The sequence below is a fragment of the Bacillus rossius genome, chromosome 5 (genome assembly GCF_032445375.1).
Source record: "Bacillus rossius redtenbacheri isolate Brsri chromosome 5, Brsri_v3, whole genome shotgun sequence".
NCBI lineage: Eukaryota > Metazoa > Arthropoda > Insecta > Phasmatodea > Bacillidae > Bacillus > Bacillus rossius.
The window spans coordinates 6,245,782-6,265,560 of NC_086333.1; the positions used below are offsets into that span (position 1 = coordinate 6,245,782).

Consider the following 19,779-nt stretch of genomic DNA (forward strand, 5'->3'; position numbering starts at 1 on the left):
TCTGGAAAATTAAAAGCTGGCTGTTAATCTTACTATCTATAATTTGTGGTGTAATTGCATTGTTCAAAACTGTATTGTGTGAATTGTGTTGATGTTTGTGTACGTAATGTTTATACCAAGATTTCAATTTAACTGTATTTATATATGATAGTTGACAAGATTTCACTAGGTGAATAATTTTATTTCAATATTTTATGCTGCCATGTTTGCTAACGCCCATAACATAATTAAAAGTTCAGTTGGCCACTTACGAACAAATAAATACGTAATAAAATACGTTATCATCCCGTCCATGATTGCAAAAGTTGCGTGGTTTTTCGGACTGTAAAGATACTGAAAGAGGAGCTACATCTGCGACTACTGTACAACGCATAGGGTAAAAAACAGAGAAGAGAATTTATTCCTACGGTGTAAGGAAGAGATTGATTTTTCTTTAAGCAAACCTCTCGTGTATGACATATCCCATTCAAATTAGCAATGCTAAAACTTACATGCATAACTGAAACATTAGTTTTCGCATCTGAAATATAGTACTCCCATTAAATTTTCCACGTCAGGTTTGAATTGCTGCAATAATGCTCTTAGGTAATGTAGCACACAGTAATAATTTATTCGAAAATTCGTATTCAGGGTATTTGTTGCTGTAAGATTACAGTTGATAAAACTATGCCATAAAATTCACATCTACGCTTCAGCAGCCAACTTGCACGCTTCTTTCTCAATACACACAAGAACACTTTGAAACTTACTAAACTAAAATAACAAATTTGACGGTTGATTGTCTGTTGCAAGGTGGGGTGTCGTTTGCTCAGTTCTATAGGCCTACGTAGTCGGCGCGGACAATTCATGTACCAACGCGAAGAACGAAAATATTGGTATATTTTACCTACATAAATGTGTAGATAAGAATAGTTTCATTCTGTTTTAAATTTAATAAAAATTTTAATAATAAAAAGTGAAAATTACATAGTAAGTGAAACTAAAATTATTTTCTCGAATAATTTATAGTTCACGTGGCAGTGGTAGAAATTTGTTGAAGACAATCTTTGTTTTGTTCATCTTCCATCACATAGATACCACGGCCCGATCGTTACATGTGCTGTTAAATACACTACTACAGTGTCATTATGCTAAATTGGAAGTTGACGTTCAGCCGTAAGGTAACACAATCGAAGACTTTAACAGTCGACTTTTACGTTCCTGTGACTTATACTTACTTATACAATATACAATACTAGCGCTACTACCGCAAAGTTAAATAGCTAGACTATTGACAATCGATTATGAAATCATTGAAAAGTATAAATATTTCTATATCAACCTGGAAATTATTTTATGTACTATTTCCCCAAATAGGGTTACGATTCATAAGAAATCCTTTGTTTGTAAAAAAGAGCCTGCCAAATGGTCACTTACATGCGCCGATGATTATGTTTTGCTATCTTTATTTCTGAGAATGGATGGAAACTTCAATCAAGCGTGCCATGCTTCCGTCCACATTTGCTCCGATTAGTTTTCAACAAACAACATCTTAACTTGGAGACATTTCAGTTTTTCAAAAACGTGAACAAACCTACATGACTTAAGTTTCGCCAGCGCCATTGTGTGTCGCTTCCTTAAGAAACAACGCGTTGAAAGTTATCGTAAAGTCAAAATTACACGCTAATTTTTTTTGTGTAATCACCTATATGCGGTAAAACAAAAATGCATATACCCATTGTATCAAATGCTGCCAGACGTATGATACACAGCAAATGATAGTAATATCCAAAAATAAGAATAAAAAACTCAGGGTTGTGCGAAGTGTTCTGATTGGAATGTTCTTAACACGCAATAATTGAGTAGAATGTTATATATAGTCCATGTATGTTGCTTAAAGAATTTGTACTTAAATAAAATTATAAATGCCTGCTCAATCTTACACTTACAACTACCTGGTGATTTAAACATGCATTCCGTGTTTTAAGACAAGAACATGGAGTTATGAAACCTCATTATTTTTCTAACAGGCTTTATTCCATGTCATTTTACACACACATGCGTAGTGATTCTGGTTACGTTATATGGATAATTTCGCAAACATCTAGCGAGAAAACATTTCTTGTAGGCCTAATGGTAATTTCACGAAAACAGTTTACAGTGTACCCGGGCTTTATCAATTAAAATTTCATAAAAACATTTTAACAAACTCAAAAATTGATTTGTTTCATAGGAACCGCACGTGGGAATACCCGGTCATTTTCATGTTCACAATGCAACAAGAGATGTATTCATTTACACCCTTAATGTTTTTCCTTGCTTAGCAAAAGCAGTATCCTAACGCCCCGGGAAATTTCCCAAAACTAGTGGGTATTCCCGAAAAATTTGGAAATCCCTTGGCGTCGAGGGGTTTGGCGAACAATAGCCAGCTTACTTCTCTGACGTCACGGGCGGCGGTCTATATAAACGCTGTACCTCGGACATACCCCTTATTTTATCCTGCAAGAACCCTTTGATGAAGACATGGCAACAAGATCGAGGCAACGTGAGAAGATAAAACCAAATGGTAAGTTTGTTTAAATATTTTTCTTGATTGACTAAGTGTAGTAAATTATATTATAAATATTCTTGCTGACGTCTTAAATTGTCGAATTATTAAATCACGTTCAAATAAGAATCTGTAGTAAACTTAATGGTGTACTTTACTTTGATTGCAAGAAAGATACCTAACTCCACTTTAAATATCATAACAGCTTTCAATATTCAATAACAATTTCACGACTGGAAATTTATATAAATTGCATATGCGTTATACCGAGCATAAATAAAGTGTACGGGTGTGCCTACCTTAAACGTTTGATAAATTTACGAGTTATAAATCTCAAAATACCCCAAACATTACATTCGTTTAATGGCATCGAATGCTTAAGGTATTATTAATACTTTAAATCTGTTCGTGGCGCGATTATCCATTAATGGTTTTATACAAATTCGGTTACACCATACTTGTTTGTTATTAGTTTTGTTAATTTAATATTTATCTTTCACCTGTATTTATTATGCTTGTATTTGATTTGGTTTCTTTTTAAACTTTCCAAATTCATCCTCTGTATAAATCCTTCCATTTAAATTAAACAACGTCTTAGGGTCCTATATTCCAATTCCATATTGTTTGAGATGACGCAAAATAAGTAAAGTGTTACAAGCATTAAAAAATCTGTTTTTTTTTTTAACGGTCAATCATTAATATCTAAACTTAAAATATATTTGTACACATCGGATGTAGAGGTTTCATGATTTTCAATAATTTTATAAAATGTGGGGTCTAGAAATTGCTTAAAGTCCCATGCCACTTGCGTAGGTCCACATTAGAACACATTTAGTTTTTCGCGTCAGTATGTGGGCGTGTTATGAAAGAAAACACCTGGGATGGGCAGGCAAGAATGAGTAACGGTATTTAATATACCGGCCCTCTGCCTCGGGACCGGAGACAAGAGGATGCCAGTAGTTACCTCTCTTGTGCGCATGACGTCACGTCAAATTCAGAGTAACTTATATATGACAAATCAATGTAACTGGCCTGTCTTCATTTCTCTTCGCCAGCAAAAAAAGTTATATATATATACGTTTTATACAATCGGCATAATCGATTATGCGTGGCTTATACGATTAGTAAAATATTCAATAGGAATTGCAAGGATTATTTTTAAGTGTAATATGTAAAATTTAATTGCATTGGTTGAAAACAATCGATTCGTGTTATTAGGCTAAAATTTATCACAAAATTTATGAAGTGATATTTTATTTACAAAAAGAGTTTAATGCTGTTTGACTATTTAAACGATGTACTTTATATAGTACCTATACCTATCACACATCCTAGTTTTACTGCATATGAAACACTATTGTACATTAAACATTCATAACCTGTGCTAATATGTGTTTTTTTTCTTATTCATCTGAGTGAAACGTAGGACTGTCGTAAATTCTTAACAAACGTGACGCTGTTCATAAACGGGTAAACGGTAAAACTGAACGAAGTTGAAATCAGAAAACAAAATAATACAACCGCAGATTTTATGCATTAAAAATAAATTAATTTGAATTTTCACAATGTTGGCTTACAAAAATTATTCACTGAAATTGCACATACCGGCATACACTTGAATTCTTAAGCAAGACCTAATTTTAATTAATTATTAAGTCGCAGAACTATAATTTCCCGTACTTGAGCAACTATCAAAAAATTTTCTAATGAATAGTTAATACAGACTATTTTTTCCATAATGTTCCTGCATTTCCCATCACTTAGTATAGGTTCATCTTTAACTCTCGTATCATTATAATTTCTATATCATTTCCTGTTGTATTTAAGTAAACGATGTATTTCTTATTATGTAACTGACTTTGTATTTGCGAAACAATTTTCACATAATATGTATCATGCTGGTTTTGACTGAAACGCTAGACATAGACGTAGAGTTTTGGTTATTTATTTACATAACACAGTTTTCATATTTTACATATCATCTGAGCCGTTATTCTCACAGCGTTTCCCTTAAAAATTTGTGTGATGTATTTTATATTTCATTTAGTTTCTTATGCTGCTAAGAGTATATATGCCAGAATTTATTAAATCGATAACTATGTATATTTGAAAACCTGCTCCGATAAGTTTTCATTAGTACATAGCTTTATGTATAAATTTACCTTTGCATTAAATTTACTGCAATTTCGTTATTCGTTATCAAGTAGTGAAATGTTTATCAAATAAAAATATCTTTTAATGCTTTTCATGGTATCTTAAGGTGTTACACGATATATTTACGCCTTTATTGTATGGAGAAGTGGTCTTAGTATGTTGTTAAAAATTTCCCGTATGTTTATGGCAACATTAACATAAAATGGCCAATAACTTATAGAAATGCAGTCTGTAAATGCAAAATACGCTGTAATGTAAGAAAATTTTCTATGGATAGATGCATGAGTTAACATTACGGAAGTAAATACAGGTTGACTTCGTATCTGCGTTTTTATCTACGTGGTAGGCCTACTGTTAATATCATAGTTCCACTCTTTCAACCCCGCATGTGTCTGTCACCCTGGTGGTAATTGTAGGCTAAAATGTTACGTAACGAGCGTGCTACGAAAGGGAGAAAAAAACCCGGTCCCTTTCTTTGTTAGAACAAAATCTCAGAAAAATGTTAACTGTTTACCTGTTCGCTAACAAAGAAGAGTATCATTATAAATGGACCCTCCTCCGGAAAAAAAAATTGTATTCTAAGGAGCGAAATGGTGCTATTTAAGCATTTTTCGTACACAAACATAGAATATACTACTAGCAGAAAATGTAACTTTTTTTTAGAACAAATTTACTTAAGGCTCGGCATCACAAAACAGTGTTCACTTTTCAGTATATTCCCGAAAATTGACGTTCTGGGAATGTTGTAACAGAATAAACAAGGCAACGGCACGTACCTACAGGAAAAAGTTAAGTAGCCATCTTATTGGCTGTACACCAATGTCATGTGTTATTATGAATCCAGCTTAAGAATAAATCTGAAATGCCAATCCCACAGAATAGGCGAATGAAGATGCTTAAAAATAACTGCAAATCTGCTTTGATAAATTCTTGTTAAATGATTTGTAGATTCAAAGAAATTTTTTTATTACTCGATGGAATAATCACGAGCGTCGAGCGGAAAAAAAATAATGCACCGACATACTAAACTTTAATGTTAAATATGTACCTATATTACATATGGTTTTCGGGATCATGTAAAAATCGGTCTCAGTCTAAACTGCTCAAAAGTAATACCTCAGTTAAAGGAATCCAACTCTTTTTTAGGATCCTTTTCATCACAGCCTAACGTGCACTGCTTTTTAGGCGGTGGTTGTGATGATCTGCAGAACTGTGCAGAACGGTTGTTGAAGAAAAAGTTGATGCTTTTCAGTCATTGTACGCCGTCAAAAATAAAATACTGTTATAAATTTTCTCCTTGAACCCTAAATGTTTTTCATCACTGCCATTCCGCACTACTCACTCGCGATACTACAGATAAATACGTTTATTTTAAACAGTTCTGTAGTGCGGTTCACAAAGGTTCTTGGACTTGAAGCAAGACGTACAGCTGATGACTTATGTAGAAAGCGCTCTGCACGTTAGGTCGTTAGGTAGAAAAGAGGCGGGGTGAATGCAAGGGTCTGAAGGTCAGGTAGAAAAGGGTTGACAAAAACGGAGCGTAAGCTACTGCAAAGAGCGAAAACATTTACTGGCCTTATATCCCACGATAATATTTCCCAGCATTGTGAAACGTGAATATTCAGAAGAAAACCAGAACAGTTGCCGTATTTATTGTACCTGTTTACTTATCGAAAAGTCTTAATTAATTTTAAGAATATAGTAACGCACAGACAAGAAATTCTCACAAAACCACCTAGCATTGCAATGAAGACAATGCCCTTGTTCATCTGATGCAATGGCCGGGCAAAACCTTCACTTTGCCCTGTCATGAAATGTTATGGCCGGGCAGTCACCCGGGTTGCCCCCCCCCCCCCCCCCCCCCTAACCTAACGGTTCCTACGCGCCTGGTCGTAGTAGGGTGCACTAGATTTTGTCCCTGATTTCGTTCGTGAAAATTATTTCCTTGTACATCACTGAACAGCTACGCTGACTTGATTGACATAAGTATAGTAATTGGGCAAAAAGTGCATTTTGTGTAATATTTGTAGTTGCCTATTACTTATTTCAATTTGATACTGAATGATACTAGCCAAAATCATATATTATTATTTTTAATGTTAGTTATTAAGCATATGCAAATTTCAAACTACCTCGATAATTGCGTATTCCAGTTAAAATAGGTCTATAAAATGTCCTTCGCAGACATATTAAAATAACTTAGGAAATAAATGTAAATAATAGCTAGCAAAACCTGCCTTGCAATCCGAATGCTAACGCATGCTGTGTCAAATTACCTACAAAGTGCTAGTGACTAATAAGTGATTTACTATAATGAAGTAATATTAATAAAATTTACACACCTGAATGCTCCTATAGTCAGTTATACATATTACGTATCTTCGCTTTCATAAACTCTCAGCAAACATGAGGTATTTGGAAAAGTGGACTATGCTTAATGCATGTTTGCAGCAGAACGACACTAGCTGTTAAAATGTAAACTACAAAGGCTGTTTTGTGCTCAATAACTTAAAATTAATATTTTTTACAATAGCAGAAGCTTTTAAACAAAATTATGTTTACGCGAATAGCGTACGTACTAACACTAATTGTTGCGGTATTTCGGTTCACAAGTCAAGAAACAAACTTTTTCAAAGGAACTTCGTAGGCCTATATTTTTCTCTATAGTCTACAACATCATGAACGTGAGTTTATTACTGCGTATTGTGCTATTTATAATTACATATTATATGTTTTTAACATGTTCGGGACTTCAAGTGATATCCTAATAAATATTGACATATAATTCCCTAAACATTTCGTACGCAAGATTTCCCGAAAAGGTACTCCTTAATTAATAACTACAGTTCGTTGTGTGTTAACATGGTTTGACACCGCAAATAAAACATTATTACATAATAAAGGGAAATATATAACGTGTTTCCAAGGCTTATTTTTCGATTTGAAATTATTCGTGCGGCAAAATTATGTTACTTTGCAGTCATAAAATAATAAAACGTTGGCGTTTTCAAGGGATTTAACCTCGATTCACAAAATACCACGCTCATTCCATATGAACTCATACCCATACTTACGTATTCAGTAAGAAAGATCTCTTGTTTGCTAGATACAAATAATTGGTAAGTGGTTACCTACCCAAAACTTGTAAGAAAACGTAGAAGTAATTATAATTTAATTGTTTTCTAATGTTCTCCAAAATCTCGACTCATTGAGTTATCACCCTGGAAATACAGTATCCACGACTGTGAAGGCACGTTTATTGAATCATTCAAACATATAGAGTGATAAATACCGTTATCCAGTTAGGTAGGTACCTTGTACACTGTACGAAATTTTTACGTAAATTAACGGAAAGTAGGCTACGGGTAAATAATTTTGAGAAACGTCTGTAAATTTACGGAAGAAATGTTTTGGTCAGCAGAACTTTCAGTACACAAACATATAAAATGGAACGGAGCCAAGATAATGTGCTCTGATGTAAGTGCTAAGAAGTCAGTAGAATTACGGCAATTTTCAGCATTTTTCTGTTCGCTGATAATTTATAAATTAGAAGTCAGTAGAATTACGGCAATTTACAGCATTTTTCTGTTCGCTGATAGATTTATAAATTTTTCATTTAAGGACCGAGTTTCGTGGACTAAAGACTAATTGCCGTGTTTCCGTAATTTTACGAAAACTTTTGACATTGTTGCACGTAGAGATTAACTGGAAAAAATTTCAGTAGCAGAACATCATATGTCTCTTTTAATTAAAAAAAAAAAGAACAAAAATATATCATATTGCAAGAAGAGTTTCTGGACATGTAACTAAAAAAATACCTGTTACGCATTTAATTGCATGTATTTATTCATAAAACTAATCATAATGATTTCTATTTGAAGTTTAGGTATCACCGGCATAGTTGATCCACACATTCGATAACTTTCCATAACATAGTTACAAATATTTAAGTTTGAGTAATCCAACTATATTATTTTACTTCAAAATAACCGTAAAATTATATAAGTTGTTAAATTTGTTAAAAATTTAGCATTCCAACTATTCTAAACATATTTTGCACTGTTTCTTTTTAATCACTTCACCTTCATATTATTTTCAGATTGGTGTTTGGTACGATTTAAGGAAGATCAAGTTTTTTTCGCCTGTTCCACCATACGAACCAAAGTTCGTAAAGAAGATGGTTTTGTAGCACGGTGGAATGTTGATGGACAGTGGTACCCAGCTGTCCTAATGGAATATGGAGGTATGTTAATGTTAGGTCTGTATTTTAACTTCTTAAAATTCAAATTACCCAATGAAATTTATCCTTTAAAAACTGACCTGCAGATATTTGAGAATATAACCTATTTTCATTTATACATCAACAGTAACGCAAAAAGTGTGTTTCAATAGTACTGATATAGAAAAACCATCTGCAGTTGGGTACCATACAAATCAATATTAAGGACAGATATTTTGCGAAACAGAAGACAGTGTTGGTACAAGGCATTTATTTATTTTTGCTGCGGGATAACGTGTTTCGCTCTTGAGCGTGACGACACACCTTGAAATCTTTTCTTGTCGCAGATAGTTATGATGTTTGCACAAAGTGTTAGCTCTTCATTTGAGGTGTGAACATGCACGGCAGAATTTTTAAGTCACGTTTGGTATCCAGTTCCAAAGTGTTTGAAAAAAAAAATGGCATGAAACTGAGTAACCAAAAAATCTACCGTATATGTTATTGTAAAGTGATTTCACTTATTCTTCTGTTATGATATTCTTAGTTAGCGTGTGCATCACAAATACTGCACTACTAATACTTTTCTGGCCTTTTAATCCTATACATGTTTTTAGACATCATAATTATAAAATTGGGGGGAACGACATAATTTTTAAGATAGTTTGGATTTTCGAAGGAGATTATATAACAATGTCATTTACGTACAAGATCCCTTGAAATATTAAAACCAAATTAAAGTAACAATAATAAGGTTAACTTAAAAATTTACAGTGTAGAAAAAATAAGAATAAGAGAAATTCACTACACAATGTTGGGAATATGGCACATAGGCTCTACCTATTTTAACACTCGCCAATAATGCAAAGACAGTAGGGACGAAACACTTTTACAGAATTCTAAACGGAGCTTGTAAGTACACATTGGCCGTTTTGTGTTGTGTGTATATATGTAATAAACTACAGTTTGTGAAAAGTGCAACTCCAAGAAGGAAACGCATGAATGCAATGAATTTAATACCACAGGTTAGGTACACAACAAGTAACAAATGATTAACGTACGACATCGGTACATGACCTTTGAGCCCTAATATTCAGGATGTCGTGTGGTCTCCATGCGCTGCGATGAGAGCTGCTATACGCCGTGGCATTGAATCAAACAGGTTCTGAATATGTTCCTGAGGGATTTCCCTTCACGCAGTTTGTAGCCGAGCCCACAAATACGTGACACCAGTTACTGGAGGACCGTGACGCACCAGGTGCCGACCGACGATATCCCAGTCGTGTTCGAAGGGAGACATGTCAGGCGAACGTGCGGGCCAGGGCAGTAATGGTAGCTATCGCTCTTCGAAAAAGGCTTGGACATTCCTCGCAACAAGGGGCCGAGCGTTGTCCTGTTGAAATATGGCCTGAGGAGATGCCTGAAGCAGGGAGAGTACCTCAGGCTCTACAACCTGGGCGAGGTACCGGTTGCTGTTCAAAGTGTCCTCAATTCATATGAGGCGCGATCGGTTTTTGTAACAAATGGCACCCCAAGCTACCACACCCGGTGTTTGACCGCTACGCCACTCAACAATGCAGCCCTCCAGGTTGCGCTCACCACGGTACTGCCGGACACATATGCGGCCATCACTGTAGGGCACGTTGAAGCGGGACTCGTCCGAAAATACGACATTTCGCCAGTCGGCACCCCACTGATGGTGTTCACGTGCCCATTGCAGTCGGAGGCGCTTGTGGTGTCTGGACAATGGTAGCCGACGTAATGGAATGCGTGCAACCAGTCCAACCTGCAGCAGACGGCGACGAACCGTTGATGCGGACACGTTCACACCTGTTGCCGTGCTCCAGCGTCGAGCCAAAACTGTGGATGAAGCTGTACGGTCCGTTCTGGCCATGCGGTCTCTAGGTGATGGTCATCCCGTGCTGTGGTCCTGTTCCGTGGTCCAGTTCCCGCTCTCCTCTGCGTACGACCTTCATCTGTCCACTGCTTCCACACACGCATCACTGTCGTAGCAGCATGCCCTGTACGAGCCGCAACGGCATGGTAGGACAAACACGCTTCTCGGAGACCAACCATTCTGCCCCGTTCAAACTCGCTCACATGTCGATATGGCTCCCTTTGACGTCGAAGAGGCATACTAGCATGTACGTTGTTACTTCCACCTTGTTTGACAGTTCTGCACTGACTACACCGGGTGCAACACTGACCGCGTCGGACCGCAACGCAAGGGCTCTGCTCAGCCTACGTGTACTCCATCTCTCGGCAAACCTAATCACTTCTTGCTTGCACACTCTGGTACACGGCAACCAGGTTTGGAGTTATTCGGATAAGTCCTTCTTGGTGTTGCAATTTTATATAAAATATAGAAGTCCAATAAAGTAAACTTTTTGAATTTTTTAAACTTCTCCTGCAGCTTCTGCTACATATGTTATTTATACCCGGCTAGCTGCCCGAATTTGGGATGAAATAGGCCTTCTACTAAGTAAAGACAGGCCAATTTAATTCTATTGCGCCACCTCACACCGAGAGCTGTCCTACCACGTACGTACGCTGCATGTTCTCTGTGCCAATTATTCGCGTTTCGCATTTATCCAGCCCGGGCAGCAGAATATGCCGTGATCTATTGGACCTAGCGCCGGTTTACCTCAGCAATTATAATAGTTCACCTCTCAAAATATATATTTGCAACACTTTGATCCTACCCGGGCGGCAAAGCACAACACGGCTAAATAGCGGCTACTTACACCTGACTGCTACCACACTCATAATGACGCCAAGCATTTCAAAACATCTTCATACCATCGGTTCGTTGCCAAAACAATGTCAGTTAATAAGCTCCCTTGTAAGTTCTAAGCGCCTACGTCCTCGACAAAGCAGATAATGAACGACGAACGGCACACATTTACTGAATGATCTTACGTTATCCACTAAATACATGAGTGTTTCGTCTACATTAACTTACTATTCAACACTTGCGTTTGTTTTCAATATTTATAAATAATTGTAAATAAAGGCTACTCCTATTGGCTAGTCACGTTCGAGGGAGGGGTCAGAAAAGCAGGAGGCGTGAAGGACATGCCCTGATCCCTGGGAGGACCTCCTCCCTCCTTTACGACAAGTAAAATAATAGCTGCCCCTTCTTTTACGTTGCCGTAACCACCGCACAAATGTTTAAACCAGTACAAGTGAAAATTTTTTGACTTTATTTTAATATACGTGCATAACAGTTCACGCTTTTGATAAAAGTGTTTTTTTTTTTTTTTTTAACTTTCGTTGATTTATGTAGGTATTTCAATGATACAGTTAGAACACTCTATATTGATAATTTCAAAACCATGTAGTTTAAATGCAGAGAAACCGGCGTAGGCCACTACATGTTCAGAAAATTATCCATTACAAACACAATTTTATTCTAGCCCTTAAGTGACTTTTAAAAAAAATAGTTACTCTTTTCATTATTAGCTACTGTCTGCTCTCACGACTTGTAATCATAAACTGCATAAGTTATTACAATTTCAGCTTTTTAGCCTCAGTTAAAGTACACAAGACACGCCAGCAGATAATTAGAAATTCACCCCTACTTTCTACTGTTGACATCTCACAAACACGTAGACAGTGATACAGTGTAGCCAGCTTGCGAATTTATGAGCCGGCTATTTGATATCGTCTTGTACAAATATGTTTGATTTTTTTTAGTAAAATTAATGGTTTTAAAGCAACAACTAATATAATCACAAAAAAATTAACATATTTATTTTTTATTATTGTAAAAATTTAGGAATTTTCCGAATTGGAATAGGCCTAAATATAGAATAGGAAAAGAAATAGGCTAATAAAAAATTGAGACATTTTAGAAATAGATATATAAAAATATATAATATATTTTTGTTGTATTTGAATTTTGTGCGGTAATCAGACTAAATACAGAAACAGACTGAATAAAATAAAATTTTTGTTTGAAAAATATATTACAGTGTAAAGTATTTTAATATATTTTCAATTTTTACGTTTATTTGCAGATAAGAAGACAATGGTAGAGAGACAAGAGCACTTTCAACGAGTGGGGTGTGAAACGAACAACTCTTCAAATATTGATACGGCACATTTCTAGGAAGCACATAGAAATTCAGTAAGCACATCTATGGCTAACATTGTCGATATTGTAAAATTAATTAGATACCTTGACGAAGTTATCTTGTTAATATAACCGCGACTTATTTGGGCTTTCTTGCCCGTGTACCCGAGTATTAACACACTCCCGAAAGATAATTTTCTTAGTTAATCCGTGTGTCCTTCATGCTTATCTTGGCTTGTCTAAATTTTAAGAGAAGTATGCGCTGTTGCAGTCGTCTGCATTATAGCCATCTTGGCTGTAATCATAACTCGTTATGCGGCTGTACAGGGAAATAGCAAGGTTATTTATATCAGAGTTGAACAAAGTTATTGCTAATCTATTATTAAATAAAACGTAATATTTTATTTTAGAAATACAACATAGAGTATATATTACCATTCCAAAGTCTGCTGTGATTGTTGAAATAAATTGCTAATTTTATTAATAAGGTAGACCTACTTTTTTGATGAACGATTTCTTAAATTTAATTTTTATTATTGGTTCGCCATCAGAGATTACCAGACAATTTTATTAAGCTGTTATGCAGAAATCCAGGTCAATTTTTTTATTTTGTTTAAGTCCAATACGGTGATGGTTCTTAAATGTTATTTCAGAATTATATTATGGTGTAGTATCCTTTTTAAGATTAGGCCTAGTGACATTTGTTGACGTAGGCCTACGTTTTTTTATGTTTCACATTGACTGACAAAAAACTACACAGTAAACATAGCATTGTATTGATAAGTCATCCGTATTTCTTAGATTTTAGGCCCTTAAAACTGTTATTGTTAAAAGAAGAACGAAAATTGTGGAAGATCGGTTAATACGAGTCAGTCTACGACACACACCCACATCGAGTGGCGACCATTTGAGTTTCGAGAAATGAATAAATGTGTACATATTCAAGAAAATATTATGGTTGCAGCTAATCATAAAATAACCAACATTGATTTTTCCAACATAAATGTGTCGCTAAAATATCGAACAATAAATTATTTATTTATGCTGCATGGATCACAATGTAAATTAGTATTGCTTACAGCCAGCCCTCGGGTTTATAGGCAACCCAGCCAGATGTGACGTTGACTTCGTCAATCTATTTCGTCATCTCTATATTATAAGTGTATTTTATAAGCATGCCTAGAGAGAGAAATAAAAATTATAACTATCTTTGTTGTGTTTGTAAAAAAATTATTAACTATTAATACTAGTGTTCAATTACTTAGAGCAGACTGTATACTGGACTAGTATTACTATCTACGACAGATATAGTGGCACTGGAACTCCATGCTGCTCAATGCAACTTACGTGCGACCACGTTTTTCTCAGACGGTCTTAGTAAATTTCAAAAATTTTTAGCAAAATTTCTGTTTCTAAAATATTTTATCAACAAGTCTATAGGGCCTATCAGTAATATGCACGTTAAAAACTATCAGATACGCACAACTGCCGCGGCTTATATTTAATATTCCTAGATTAACTAAAAAATATGCTGTTAACATTTCGAGAGCATTAATTAAGGGCACATTGCGTGGTCTAGTGATTGAGTCTGACAATAAGGCTTCAAAACTTTTTGTTAGTGTCATATATGATACTAAACTTAAATTTTTATTGTATTCAAACATTAAATAATTCCGCAAATATAGTAAACGATTCCCCTTTAAAGCGTTAAATATTCCACTACTAACAAGTTACTATTTCAGATCTAAGAAATAAATTTTACAAGTGCTAATGAAAATACACCGATGAAAGAGTTACTAGTAGTACAATTTAGAAAGGGGACCATGCTACACTTGGAATTTGTGTGCGTCTTTGCAATGTATATTAGTAATAAAATAACCATATAGTGTAAATTTGTCATTTAATCTAATATTAAAAATTTATATTGTATACATGTTATCACATAGTAGGGCAATGTACCATTGTTTTATAATATATTCCAGGAATGGACATGCATACATTTGAAGAAAAAAATAAAACAATATGTTAAATAACATTTAAATTATGGTTAGAAGCTCTAAAAATTAAATACATAATACTCGAATATTTTCAGTACACTCTCATAAAAGCAATTATTATATCATAAAATGTGGTGAAAAATTATATATTTAAGTTTGTTAATTTGTGGATGTGCATAACATGTTGCATTCTGGTAGCTTCACTAATCGACATAACGGTAGAATTTTTCAAAACTGAAAACTCTTTCCAACTAACTGACTTAAATCAAGACATTTTCTCATGTTTACTTTTTCTGTGTATTATAATGCCAACGTTGCAATTCACAGAAACAAATTAAATTAATAAAAAATAATAATAAACCATTTAACAGTCGTATAACATAATGTGTGTTAGAAATTAATCAGATTAAAATCTCGAACAGTAGAAAGTTTCGAGCAGTAATCAAACACTGAAGCTTATATAATAATTCATGGTTTTTATGCACAGGTTACAAAAGAGAGTTCTCCGAGAAGTTCAGAGACTTGCGGAAAGAAAAGTGAAAATGGCAAACACGAAAACAGCGATGTTTTAGAAAATAGTGTTTCATCATGCACAGCTGCGTCGAAGCCCATTCAGGATAACAATACTAAAGATCATGTAATTTTTGAAAATAAAACTATAAGCACTCATGAGTCAGAAGGTTTATCCGCCTCTCAGTCACATGCAGAACCAGTCCAATCAAATAACGACACAGGGCCAGCAAACTGTAATGCAACTAACGGTTCTTTCAATATTCCCACAAATGCCATTGTTTTTAATATTTTAGAACCAGACATTGTAAGTAATTGTGAGAATGTAAACGAACCCATAACTGCAGACATAATTTCAGTAAACGGAGGTTCCATTCACCCTACATTAAATGTTCAGGTCAATGACGTAATTCGAAGCACGTAAAATATAAACAGTGATGTGTATGAATTTACTGAAGCAATTGAAAATGTTCAAATAGAAAAAGAATCTCAAATCGATGAACCTCACACATCAGGCACACAACAAGATGAACTGACTGGTAGTGAAAGTGATGGGCTCGAATGTAGTTCTGACGATTATCATCCAGACAAAGAATCTACCTCTACAGAAGACATGTCCTGTAATGATGAAATAATTGAAGATGAACCATGCTTGAAAGGCAAAGAACACAATGTTCAAAAAGGAAGAGTAAAAACAAATGATGATGTTTGGGATTCAAAACATACCGATCAACTTGAATCTAACGATACACCTTGTGGCAATGGTAGTGTGGTGGAACGATCATTAGCTGAGGACACAGTGAAAAATGTATCTACAGAACAAGTTGAATATTCAACTGAACAAAGTTACAGTACTTCAGCTGGTGTTGCAACATTGTCTTTGTTGTCTACCACAGCAAAGAGAGTTTGGGACAAAAAATTTTTTTGTACATTTTGCAAGACCTGGCAGGCAAAATTACCCAGACATCTGGAAAGGAAACATGCTAATGAAATGGAAGTGGCACAATTTTTGTGTCTACCTAAATGTAGTGTTCAAAGGAAAGAAAAAATGGCTGCTATAAGTAATCGGGGGTTGTTCCAACACAATGTTCAGGTTTTCAAGACAGGGTCTGGAGTACTTGTACCAAAAAGGCGGCCGAATAAACCAACCGAAGTGACTAAGTATTTGCCATGCGAAGTTTGCGGAGCATTTTATGTAAAGAAATACTTAGTACGACACCAGGCAAAGTGTAGAAAAAAGATCAATGCTAAAAAGAGAAGTGTAAGGGATCGTACTGCACAAGCAAGAAGTTCTCTGCTTATTCCAACCAATAAAGAAACAAGTTCTAGGTTTAAGGAACATATCTTGAGTAGAATGACACATGACGATGTTTTCCAGGAAATATCTTCTGACAATTTAATTCAATCCTTCGGGGAATATCTTTTCGAAAAATTGTGTCATATGGAGAGACATCATAGAATGGTGGCGGATAGATGTAGGGAATTGGGTAGATTTATGAAAAAGGTGAAAGAAATTGATCCAAGTGTCAAGAATATTACTGAGCTTATAATGCCTGGAAAATATCAGCTTATAAAGAAAGCCGTTCAATTTCTTGCTGGTTTTGATTTTGAAACAAACACATTTGCAATCCCAACCCTTGCACTTAAACTGGGGCATTCTCTCAAGAAGTGTGCGTGCATATTGAAAGGGACTTTTATGGAAGATGATGTTCTGAGACAACGTATAGGCGAAGTAAACAATTTTTTGGAGTTAATAGAATTGAAGTGGACCACTGAAATAGCAACAAAAGCCCACCGAACTTTGGAAGAAAGAAAATGGAATGCACCACGAAGATTGCCCCTGGCCAAGGATATAGTGGTGTTGAATAAATTTCTCCTGGAAGAGGATGCACGCTTGAGTAGTCAACTAGTGAAACAAACTACCGCAAATACATTTGAACAGCTAACAGAGGTTTCGCTTTGCCGAACACTTGTGCTGAATCGCCGACGTGTTGGTGAAGTTCAGTACATGTTGGTTAAGGACTACAAACAAATTTCTCGTTTAGATCCTGAGTCTGATACTTTCAAAACACTAACCGAATCAGAAAAAGCCCTAACACAGAAGCTGAAGCGAATTGAAATTAGAGGGAAAAAAGGAAGGAAGGTTCCAGTTATTCTCACCAAAGACATGCAGTCGTCAATAAATTTACTGTTATCTTCAAGAGAGGCGTGCGGTGTCAGTAAAAACAACAAATATTTATTTCCTTCCTTAAGACACGAGTCTGGCCATTATCGAGCACATGTTGTGTTGAGGAAAATGGCAATAGCAAGTGGTGCCCAAAATCCAACAACATTGACCTCGACGAAACTGCGGAAACATGTCGCCACGATGACTCAATTATTAAATTTGAGAACTCATGAGCTGGATGCTGTAGCTGCATTTATGGGCCATGACATCCGTGTCCACCGGCAGTACTATCGTCTGCAAGATGACGCTTTAGATCTAGCAAAGGTAAGCAAACTGCTCATTAATTTGGATAAAGGTAAACTTTCTTCGATGAAAGATAAGAACCTGGACGACATGACAGTGGCAAGTGACGAAAGTTTGTCAGAAGATGACGATGTTGACATGTTAGACAAGGGTGAAGTGCTTGAAAATGAAAACTTTCCACGAAACGAACCACCCATTATTCCCAGTACATCAGTCGATGACGATACAGCCACTATTCCCAGTGCTTTTGTGGATGTGTGTTCGCCACAAGTTCCTAAGAAAACTGTGTCCTTGAGCAAGTTTAACGTGGATAATAAGAGAGCAGGAATGAAAAAACCAACACGTTCGATCAAACCTCGCCCGTGGTCAACAGAGGAATTGAAATGTGTTCGGGAATATTTCAAAGGATTCATTCACCTCAAAACAATTCCAAGAAAAGATGATGTTATGAAATTCTTATCTTGTCATGGAAGCCAACTAAACAAAAGGTCTTGGCCTGATGTAAAATGGTGCGTACGAAATTCATTCAACAAGACAAAGTAGATCATTGTCTAAAGTGTGCTAAATTAAAAGGAATGGTATTTAAGTTTTGTTTAATGTTTAAAGTTACTTTCTGAGTATTTTTACAAGCATGACATTTATGCAAAAATTTAAGTTTCCTCATGGATGCAATTAAAATTTGAATGCTGTTTTAGTCTGCATACTGCTGCAAGTTAATTTGTATTAGTAATTTTTTGTGTTCTTTTTCTCAATTAGCATGCATATAAATTAGAATATGATTTTACAAGACGATAAATAGACCTATTGGGAATTATGCATCTGCCTCATTTTGAAATTTTCATGACAAATTAAGGCTTGCAATTATTATACAATGTTTTATAAATTCAATTTAAAAGGTTATTAGTTAAATAAATATGGTCTGATATCGATGTATGTTGAAAATAAAATGTCCAAATAAAATTGTGTGTGTTTTATGATTATGTATAATTGACGATGGGGCATAGGTTAATTAATAATAAAATCAAGTTTTTTTATTTAGATACAGTTACAATTTAGCAGTTTCTGTTCTATTTAGATTTGTATAAAATAACTAAACTTCATTGCAATGTTTTTAAAATTGTAAACATGAAATACATGTATCGATCTTTGAAAACTAATATGTAGACTACATTTATTGCAGTGAATATTTAGAGTGTGAAATTATTAGGGCTACAACTTATAAAAAAGACAAAATTTCTATTTTTCTATAAATTTCACGAATAATAGGTAAAAACTAGCTCATTTTCAATTCAAATTAAAAAAAAATGGCTTGACAAGTAAAATACAGAGTAATGCATCGATATGAAACAAATTGTAACTTAATTGAAGTATAACTTGCTTATCATGTAAATTGTTATTTTTATATAGTTGTACTTTTTGATACACAAATTTCTTGAAAATGTTCTTGTGTTTAATAAACTAAGTATGTTAATATCATTACCCGTGATACTTTTTGTTCTAGAATGTTAATTAATATAATGTTGTAGGCTACTGAATATTTTGTGAAATTTAAAATGAAACAATGTCTCAGCTTATTTACAATCATCTATGTTCACATGTGCTTTTAGTTAGTACTTGCTGATGAAATTGAGTTGTGTATTATATGTATGCAAATTTACTTAAGTTGTAACAAAATAAAATACGTACACAATATAACATTGTTTTTATTTTCTTATTGAAGTACACTTTAAAATTGATAAACTCACTAGCATAAATACCTTCTGTTCCTCATTGCCATTATCAGTTTTGAATAATAATTACTTCATGTGTAATATGTTTATATAACAATGG

The 19,779-nt window shown here is 34.9% G+C and overlaps 2 protein-coding genes across 7 annotated transcripts in view; one reads left to right on the plus strand and one right to left on the minus strand.

The window, feature by feature from the left end:
• Positions 1-19,779, minus strand: part of LOC134531562 (metaxin-1) — a 298,930-nt gene that overhangs the window by 55,573 nt on the left and 223,578 nt on the right. The gene's annotated exons all lie outside the window — the stretch shown is intronic.
• Positions 5-19,641, plus strand: LOC134531559 (uncharacterized). Its single transcript, XM_063367256.1, has 4 exons — positions 5-2,545; positions 8,781-8,924; positions 12,917-13,026; positions 15,457-19,641. The coding sequence occupies exon 4, from the start codon at positions 16,093-16,095 to the stop codon at positions 18,490-18,492; it is 2,400 nt and encodes a 799-aa protein (XP_063223326.1). The 5' UTR covers positions 5-2,545; positions 8,781-8,924; positions 12,917-13,026; positions 15,457-16,092; the 3' UTR covers positions 18,493-19,641.

Coding starts and splice junctions, on each gene's coding strand:
- LOC134531559 (XM_063367256.1), top strand. CDS start 16,093: ATGTCCTGTAATGATGAAATAATTGAAGATGAACCATGCTTGAAAGGC.